The 10,865-nt window shown below is 38.4% G+C and overlaps 1 protein-coding gene across 1 annotated transcript; it reads left to right on the forward strand.

Moving 5' to 3' along the window:
* Window positions 1-431: 431 nt before the first annotated feature.
* On the forward strand, window positions 432-1,076 carry LOC138874508 (uncharacterized). The gene has a single exon (XM_070153040.1). It carries the CDS (start codon window positions 432-434, stop codon window positions 1,074-1,076), a length of 645 nt encoding a protein of 214 aa, XP_070009141.1.
* The last annotated feature ends 9,789 nt before the right edge of the window (window positions 1,077-10,865 follow it).

Consider the following 10,865-nt stretch of genomic DNA (forward strand, 5'->3'; position numbering starts at 1 on the left):
AGCATGATGAAACGGGGAGAAAAGAGCAGGCTATCTATTATCTTAGTAAGAAGTTTACCCCGTACGAGGCCCGGTATTCTCTGCTAGAGCGCACCTGTTGTGCTATGACTTGGGTAGCTCAGAAGCTGAGGCATTATTTCTGTGCCTATACCACATATCTTATATCAAGGATGGATCCTTTTAAGTACATCTTCCAGAAGCCCATGCCCACTGGCAAGCTAGCCAAGTGGCAAATTTTGTTAAGTGAATTTGACATTGTCTACGTGACTCAGAAAGCAATCAAAGGATAGGAACTAGCAGATCACCTTGCTAAAAATCCCGTGGATAGAGAATACGAACCCCTAAAAACATATTTTACGGTGTCTGCCAAACTCAAGTTCTCGTGCACCAACAACATGGCCGAGTACGAAGCCTGCATCTTAAGGATCAAGATGGCCATTGGCATGAACATTCAAAAGTTGCTAGTGATTGGAGATTCAGACCTACTCATACATCAGGTTCATGAAGAATTAGCAACCAAGAACTCCAAGATACTCCCGTATTTGCATTATGTACAGGAATTGAGGAAAAGGTTCACGAAGACGGAGTTCCAACATGTTCCCAGAATCCAGAATGAGTTCGCCGATGCATTGGCCACCCGGTCATCTATGATAAAACATCCAGACAAAAACTTCATTGATCCCATTCCAGTAAAGATCTATGATCAGTCAGCTTATTGTGCCCATGTTGAAGAAGAAGCAGACGAAAAGCCTTGGTTTTATGATATCAAGAAATATTTGGCAATAGGCGAGTATCCAGAACTTGCAAATCCTACTAAAAAATGCACACTTTGGAGGTTGTCCAACAATTTCTTTCACAGTAGAGGAATTCTGTATAAGAGGACTCCTTATTTGGAATTATTAAGGTGTGTCTATGCAAATGAAGCATCCAGGCCACTAGAAGAAATTCATGCTGGGACCTGCGGTCCGCATATGAATGGTTTTGTCTTAGCAAAGAAGATACTCCAGACTGGTTACTTTTGGATGACTATGGAAACAGACTGCATCCAGTATGTCCGAAAATTCCACCCTTGTTAGATACATGCGGACATGATAAAGGTACCTCCAAATAAGCTTAATGCAACAAGCTCACCATGGACATTCGCCACTTGGTGGATGGATGTTATTGGACCAATCGAGCTTGTCGCTTCCAATGGATATAGATTTATCCTGGTAGAAATCAACTATTTCACCAAATGGGTCAAAGCAGCATCTTATAGAGCAGTAACCAAGAAAGTCATGGCAGATTTTGTCCGCAACCGCATTGTTTGTCGATTCAGAATTCCAGGGTCAATCATTACTAATAATGGCTCCAACCTCAACAACAACTTGATGAAAGCTATGTGTGAAACCTTCAAGATCAAACACAAGAATTCCACATCCTTCAGGCCTCACATGAATGGAGCCGTAGAAGCCGCCAACAAGAATATCAAAAAATATTGAGGAAAATGATAGAGAACCACAAATAGTGACACGAGATGTTATCATTTGCTTTATTGAGATATCGCACCACAGTCCGCACATCAACTGGGACGACCCTCTATATGCTAGTTTATGGTACAGAAGCAGTCATTCCCACTGAGGTAGAAATTCTTTCCCTAAGGATCATACAGGAAGTTAGGCTCGACGACACAGAATGGGTGAAAAGTCGCTACGAGCAACTAGCCCTTATAGACGGAAAGAGAATGAATGCAGTCTGCCATGGTCAACTCTACCAGAACAGAATGTTCATAGCCTTCAGCAAAATAGTCAAGTCGAGACAGTTCACACCGGGGCAGCTGGTGTTAAAGAAATTTTTTTTTGCATAAAGATGAACCCAAAGGGAAGTTCTCTCCCAACTGGCAGGGTCCATACATGGTTCACTGGGTTCTGACAAGAGGAGCCCTCATACTCGCAGAAATGGACGGAGAAGTTTGGCCAAAATCGATCAATTCAGATGCAGTCAAGCATTACTATGTGTAATTTTCATGTTTTCCTCATCGATGTAATTGAACTACGCCTGACCTGATTCCTGTTTACGAGGGGATACGTAGGTAGCCCTATGGCTTCGGTCACAATTTAATAAAATTTTTATTTTCCCCGAAATTGGAAACTGGGGTAGAATTTTGAGGAGGACCCTCAAAGTTCCGAAGCGATTTTAGCCGATCGTCGCAAACAACAGTAAAAAGCATCAACCTATTAAACTGGGGTGGAACTTTGAGGAGGACCCTAAAAATTCCATAGCAAGAAAGGTTGCAATGTCCTAAACCACGTCGCAGTCGTCGGTTCATCTAAAAAGTTATTCTTACTTATACACTTATGTCATACTTTCACAAAATCATGTCTGTTTATTATTGAAATTGCTTTGTTTAGCAACGCTACCCCAACGATACATGCAGTATCACTAGATCAAAGTCGAGCAGGTCAAGCATAGCCAGCGGGGATACGAACTAACTCCCCCCTTTTTTTGCAAAACTCACGATTTTTCTTTGGATGCAGGCAGTTGGATTGCAAAACCATCAAACATACTATACACTCACGAGATAAAACGTTGTTCAGGAACACAACTCTCAGAACCGTTGCATTTATTCACATTTGCTATCCACACACAATAGTGTCCCCAACAGTCACAATATCGCAATCTGCTATTAGCTAAGAAAGCTTATTACCATTTGCCATTTTATTTCTTGCATAAGGCTACTATTCTGCCTTCCAAGACTAAATGTTGTCTCCATCTGTGTTTTTGCATTACATAAGGCTACTATCCTACCTTCCGAGACTAAACGATGTCTCCATCTACATTTTCGCATTGCATAAGGCTACTATTCTGCCTTTCAAGACTAAACGCTGTCTCCATTTGCATTTACGCATTGCATAAGGCTACTATTCTGCTATCCGAGACTAAATGTTGCCTCCATTTGTATTTTTGCATTGCATAAGGCTACTATTCTACCTTCCGAGACTAAACGTTGTCTCCATCTGCATTTTTCGCATTGCATAAGACTACTATTCTTCCTTCCGAGACTAAACGCTGTCTCCATCTACACTTTCGTATTACATAAGGCTACTATTCTGTCTTCCGAGGTTAAGCTCTACCTCCACCTACATCTATATAGCTGAAAGATCGCCACCTACTGCATTGCATGGCTGAAAGATTGCCACATCTACATCTCATGGGTTGAAAGATCGCCACCTACTGCATTGCATGGCTGAAAGATCGCCGCATGGCTGAAAGATCTCCACTTATTGCATCTCATGGGCTGAAAGATCACCACACACTGCATTTCACAGGCTGAAAGATCGCCAAATTATCCAAAGGCGTCATCGTTCGGAGGCACCATTTTCATAGCCCGAGAACACCATGTCATGGCCTGAGGATCCCTTTTAATCTTTTACATATCATTATTCAAAGGCATTATGGTTCGGAGGCACCATCCTCATAGCTCGAGAGCATCATTTCATGGCCTGCAAATCCTTTATTGCACGCTTCATGGCCCAGAACATCATGGTCTAAGGACATCATTCTCGTCGTCCGAAGACAACATTTTCCAATGGGAATGTGCATCATGTTTAAATTTACGCACAATATATGCTTGTATTGCTTATTTGCAGGTAAACCGGCGAGCAACGACCATCTCGGCAGGAGCGATCCCGCTCTAGTTTCCGAAGCCCTACCAAACCTAAAACATTCCCACAAACCTACCACACATTACGTCCGTTCTTGAAAAGTCTCCATCAGAAGCCAGGGCGCGACCTAAACCTCTTCGAACTGTTCCGCTTGGTCAAAATTGGACATCATATCTTTACCCGACAACTCTTTCATCCTTCCCAGGTAAAGATAGGCAGCTGTTGATACATAATTTTTCTCTGTATATTTTTTAATATGCAAAATACTTTCAAAATAACATATATATGTATATATAAGTATGTCCAATTGTTTTATTAATTTTATTTTAAATTTGTTTTAAAGATTTTAAACCAATTTATTCCCCTATTTTATTCGTAAAAACCTAATAATATTTCCAAAATTATCATTTTGGTAATTCATTTATTGGATTCTCATATTTATGCCAAAATATAGCTAAAATAAATTTTGTACATTTTTACAAATTTATTTAGTATTTTAAAGATAAATTGCATATAATTGCAATATTAGCCTCTTTTAAATTTAATTGCGTTTATATCTATAAAAAATAAGTCCAGTATCGGATAAGTGCGGTGTGGAAGTGCCAGCCCCTTATGTGTCCAAGTTTAGAGGGAGCTCATGGGTTCCAAGGCTAGGCTTACACAAGAGGGGCAGAATCTAAGTCTAAGAAGATAGTGAAAGTGCAGGAAACAAAGTGTTAAAACTGAGGGGATAATGGAGAGGGGTAAAGGGTGATAGGGAGACAGTAATTAGTAACACACAGAGTTAATAACTTCATACAAAGGGGGTCAGGGGTTGGAAATCCATTGTAAGAAGCCTATGTACTTAGGCGTGGATTAGTGTTGGTCATGCACAACAATAGAAGATGCCGACATGCCTATAAACCAATTAGAACATACAACATCTAGAGGAGACATGGAGGTTATGATCCTAGGGGGATCAGGTTTGGGTCATGCACAACAATGTCCAATGCTATCACGCCCCAAACCAACCACAAATACTAAACACCTTGGGGATGGGGATTTAGGATTGACAAGTCATAATAAGTAATAGACAGAAGCATTAACTCTGAATAGGAAGGGGCAGATTACAACATGTTTAATAATGGAACTTGGTTAAATACAAATAGGAGACAAACAAGGATGGAAGAGACAGTAAAGAAACATGTTATTGCTGGAGCGGAAGCTTAATTAGAACATACCAGTAAGATGCAAATGCAGAGAAAAATAAGCAAACTTCCCACAACCTAGCCTCGGCTTTCAGCCGGCTAGGTAAGGCAGCAATACAAGTAACAATAGAGAAAAGAGAAAGATTTTAGTGGAGTGTGTGTTTGAACTCAAGTGTTTTATGCCATGTGTTTGTGTGTTTGAAAGAAGATAAGGTGGGTATTTATAGTTTTGAAAGCATGTAAGAAATAAGGCAATAAATGCACATATGGAAGTAAACAGCAATCAGAATCAATCAACCAAATGATTCCCCTTTAATTGAAGAATCACTTTTTTAACGGGGCTAACAAGTTTAAAAGAAGGAAAGAAAATCAGTTTGTAGGCCGACTAGTTAATACCAAAAAAGGAAGTAGTAAAACATTGAGTACACAATAGAGTCCAAGTACAGAGATACACATGTTTTGCGGAAAAGATTCAACAAGGAAATAAGTAAGGAAAGGGATCAATCACTTTAACAGGCGAGTAAAATTAGAGTTAACAAAAAGAGAAGTTTTTGAAATCAGTCCCAAAATTGAGAATCAATCAAAGAAGGGGCCTCTGCATATAAACAGAGTGCACAAATGATGGACATGCAAGGCCAGACTATTGGCAAAAGAAACAACATGCAATAGTAGCACAAAGTTAGTAGACAGCAAACATTCAAAGCATGATAGTCACGTAGGTCAAGTTTCGTTGGATCAGTAGTATAGAGAAAAGAAAAAAAAGGATAGAGTATCAGAAGCATGCAAAGGGTCAAGTGCGAAAACCCTGCTAAAAAGCATAGTCAAGTTTCAAAGATAGTAAGAACCCAGAATCAATGGAATCACATAAAGAAAAGAGATGCTGAAACAAAGGAACTTCAAATCAAGTCAGGTATTCCAACGAGCAATTTCAAACCTAGACACATAGGTTTTTCCTTAATAACATTCAAGCTTAGAAGATGATAAACAAATAAATTGCACAAGAAGTTTCAGAAACTCGAATAGACCTCAAAAGAAATTATGGTTTTCAACATCGATCGAGTTTAAAGATGATGAACAAATAAATCAGACAATATTTAGCAAATAGTCTCAGAAACTCGAACGAACCCAAAGAAATTAGGGTTTTTATCACCCATCGAGTCTAGAGATGATAAACAAGTAAATCAAATAAACACTTAACAAATAGTCTCAGAAACCCCAAAAGAAATTATGATTTTTATCATGCTAAACTCAGAAAAGATTTTGAAAAGAAGAACTTGAAGGAAAACCCTAATCGGAATAAGATGAAGAGTCTTTTTTTTCTGAAAGCAAAATAAAAGAAGCTTCGAGAAGGCATTTAAAAAATCATAGCAAGCATAGATGTAAAGTGAACCTGAAAGAAGTCGAGAAGCTCTTAGAGATTAGGGTTTCAGAAGAACCCCAAGTGACGAGAAAGGCCTAAAAATCCATCGATCTAAACAGGTGAGTCAAGGGTCTGACTTGAATGGCCATTGCTGGCCGGAGAAAGGTCAGATATGCCCGAAGAACAATCATCGAGCAAAGACTAGACCAAGCCCCTTCAGAATCTGGTCATGAGACCACAGAAACGAACACGTAGAAGCCATGAGAGGCTGATACATGTCTTAGATGATCCTGGAGAGCCATGGATTAGGGTGGATTAAGGTGGCAGCAGATAGGGTTTGATGTTGTTGTAGAGAGGATTTGATAGAGGAGGGGGATTCATAGGCAGCGTATTGTGAGAAATGGATTAGGGTGAAGGGGTCATTTGGGTTAAAAAAGGAAGGGAGTAGTGGGAGCCGTTGATCTACACGATCAACGGCTGGGATTAGGTGGGAGTCCAGGTGGGTCATTTAAACGGGTAAAGGGTTGGATTTGAAGGGAATTGAGTTGGGGTAAAATTGGGTTCCAATTGGGGTTCAAATTAGGCTATAATTGAAAGGTAATTAGGCTAGTTTTTAAATAGCCAATTTTCCCAATTTATTTTATAAAAAATAGCAAATTAATTTCTGAAAATAAATTAAAAGTGCTAAAATAATTTATCATGCTTAAGGGTAGAAATCATGCCTATAGGATCTGCTGTTTATATTCTACATGTTTTGAATTCTGCAATTTCGAAATAATGCCTATAGGATCCGTTTGTTTAAATTATGCATTTGTAATTCAACATGTTAGATACCACGTCTATAAGACCTGCTTTCATTAAATTTATGTATGTTCTACATCTAGAGAGTATGCCTATAGGACTTTCTTAAATTCTGCATATTATGGTCACATTTAGATACCGTGTTCCTAGGATCTAAATGGTTAAAATCAGATATCGTGTTCATAAGGTTAAGAATTAGTACCCCTTGTAGAAATCATGTCTATAGAAATAAAATGAGCAATATTAGACATCCTGCCTATAGGATCGGCAATCAATTTAAAATTCAGTCTATTCTGAACCAGTTTTAAACAGCCTTCATTCTTTATCTAACGAGATTTAGAAAGCATGTCTATAGGATCTCAATCGTTCGTTTTAAAACTATTACTATTTTCGACTTCCTGAATCAGTAATAGATATCATTTCACCCAAACGCTTAGGCAAGCCTTAGGTGATGATAGCAATAAAAATTGAATCCGCTTTTGTTAATTGCTACAACCAGCAAGCAGGCCTGATTCGGACTTCTCATCTGAGTTATGTAATAAACTAATCTTCTTCAACAATTAACTCCCCTAGTCTTTAGTATTTTAATCAGACCTTAGAAGTATGTGCAAGTCATGCTATTTATGTGTTTTCTTTGAGGAGGTATGCATGAGCCTTAATCTATTTACATGTTTTCCCCAACATGCAGTATTATATGTTTTGTATGTCGCCTTAGCTTTTTACCCTTTGAGATCAAAATCAGCCTAATATCCTTCCCCTTTAGGAATAGTAGTCCTAAACTCCTCCGGGACTAATAGGAATGGGACGAGTAATAACATGCAATAGTGATCGAGATCAATCTGCGCTTTAATACCTTAACGGGGCGGGAAGGGTAGATATGGATATGATGACCGGTGTGCTAATACCACGTATATCCCCTTTTTTGAGGAGTGTCATACCGGGTATCACATTGATGTGATCCATATTAAATATAAACCTAGGACCCTCTTTCCCTTTATTTGCAAACTTCTTTTCAAAAACTCTTCTTTTAATTGTTCTTTCTCTTATGTGTTTAAATTTAAATCCCCTAATATTTGAGCTCATACTTGTCTATTTGCTAAATTGCACAAAATCACAATCAACTGTCTGGCTGGGAACCATACTAGTAGATCCTGAGGGGTGCCTAACACCTTCCCCTTAGGATAATTTCAAGCCCTTACCATATCTCTGGTTGTTCAAATAACTTTGAATTGAACACTATAGGTGTCTTAATGCATCTTAAATCATTAGGTGGCGACTCTTCAAATGCAAACCTAGTTCCTAAATGGAACGATTTGTCCCATTAGCAAATGTCACAAACCCGATTTCGCGAGAAAAAGGGGGTACGATACGCATGGTTCAGAAGTGTAGTATGAGTACAACCGATGCCATGTACTCAATAAGTAACAAACCTAATCATAGGTTGAAAGCAGTGATGAGCTTGGACAATGGTCAGAGTCCAACACCAATAGCCAAAAAAATAACTCGTAAAAATATAATAAAAGCATTACAAGTAAAAACTAAAAGATATGATGCTTATCTCATTTATAGTTACGAAAAATAGGCATACTTTTCTGGTATAACAATAATACACAAATCTTTCACCGAAATCACTAAAATATGAGTATGTCTGAAAACTATGATTTTTCCCAATAACTTTCAACAATAGATAAAATATTTCAATATCTGATTGCATGATGAAAAAACATCTCTACGCCTACATGTCAATGTGCATGTGAAGTTATGAATGTCACAATACCATGTAGCATGAGGAAATGCACCACTATGCATGTATGTCAAGTATACATGTCAATGCAATGCATCACAGTAATGAGCTCATGTACTCACACTCTTAGAGTACTCAATCTCATACTCCCACTTATCATGCTCAATCGCTCAGCACGTTCAGTCACTCACCACTGTATGGTGCCTGCTGCACCGCGCAGTCTGATCTCATCAGTAGTAATAAAGCCTATAAGACCTGTTACGACGTGCAACTAGATCCACATACAGCCATAAGTCATGTCGCGGCGTACAACCTATTCCACATATAGCCATAAGGCTTGTTACAGCGTGCATCCCGATCCACATATATCCACAAGGCCTATTGCAGAGTACAACCCGATCCAAATATAGCTATAAGGCCTATTGCGGCGTGCAACCCGATCCATATATAGCTATAAAGACTGTGTCGGCATGCAACCCGATCCACATATAGCCATAAGGCCTGTTACGGCATGCAACCTGATCCATATATAGCCATAATGCATGTTGTGGCGTGCAGCTCGATCCACATATCTCACTCACACATGACTCTCGGGCCCCAACTCAGTCATCAATCTATCCAGTCTCTCGTCTTACAAATCTCATGCCAATCAGCCTAATAACATGTTGTGATAACAAATGATAATAGAGACGGAGGCATGATATGCAAATGAATGAATATGACTGAGTATGTAACTCCAATTTAAGCAATTATCTTGATAACACAAATGACCTCAGTGGGTCCCAACAGAATAAGCATATATCCTAACCATGGTTTCTAACATGGATCACATCTTAATTACTCTAGCACGTAGAAAGTTCATGGATAAAGATAAGATTAGGTAACCACACAGTATCACAGAATCAACTGAATCATAATTCACATAGTGCACGCCCACACGCCCGTTACCTAGCATGTGTGTCACCTTAACACTAAGCACATAACACGTATATTCATAGGTTCATACCCTTATCACCAAGTTTAGAAGTGCTATTTCCTCGAACAAGCCGAATCTAATACACAACAAACCAAATAATACTTTAGACATGTCATCCCGCTTGTATCGACCTCCGAACGACTCAACACTAGCCAAAAACAACTCAAGAACGTCAAATAATCCTAAAGGAGACAAACCTAATCGATAAAGGCTGAATCTTTAATAAAAAGTCTATAACCAACCAAAAAGTCAAATGTTTATGCACCTTGGAACCCGACAAAACTCATAAAATTCGACAACACATTCAATTATGAGTCCAACCATACTAGTTTCACTAAATTTCGACTCCAAATCGATGTTCAAAATACAAAAATTCACTTCATGAACACTTACCCCAATCCATATATAGAACATTTACCCTAATTCATGTGGTATAAATCGCCCAAATCCGAACTCCCAACTCAAAATATGACCAAATAAACAAAACCTCGATATTATATATTTCTGCACAACCGTTCTACCTCGTTTCTTGTGCCAAACGAGCGCAAAACTCACTTTTGATACATCCAATGTATTCCTTGTGAATTTTCAGTCAAGATAGGTTTTTAAATCACTCCATTTGACCTTATAATAAAAGAGATATATTGGTTTTAATATTTGAAAATAGTGCAGATTTTTAAATTCGAATTAAGTGACAATTTCGTTATTAATGTAAAAAAATCTAGTAACCCAGTTCTTAGTAAAATGACCATAAATTCTGCATACGAGGTCAAAACTTGATGATTCCAATTTCTACAGTTCCAAAGATACGATACGGATCTAATGCTTCAATCAAAATAAAAATTTGAGTTCATTTGCTTAATGTGGTACTTATGTCGTGCGATAATTTCATATATTTTGACATTATTTACCCTACTTATTGTTTGGATGTTAATTTTTGCTATAATTGGGCTTAATATAGCTTATTTAATGTGTAGGAATACTTGGACATAAATTTGAGAAAAGTTGCACAAAATAGTACCTCAGAGCTACAAAATAGAGCAATAAAAGAATAAGTGCAAGGCAATGAAAAGTCATGGCCTTAGATAGTGCAAGGCATTGTCTAGGCACTGTAATTGGCACCCCAGACAGTGCCTCATGCAGAAATCATGGC

Source organism: Nicotiana sylvestris, chromosome 1, assembly GCF_000393655.2.
Source record: "Nicotiana sylvestris chromosome 1, ASM39365v2, whole genome shotgun sequence".
Taxonomy (NCBI): Eukaryota; Viridiplantae; Streptophyta; class Magnoliopsida; order Solanales; family Solanaceae; genus Nicotiana; species Nicotiana sylvestris.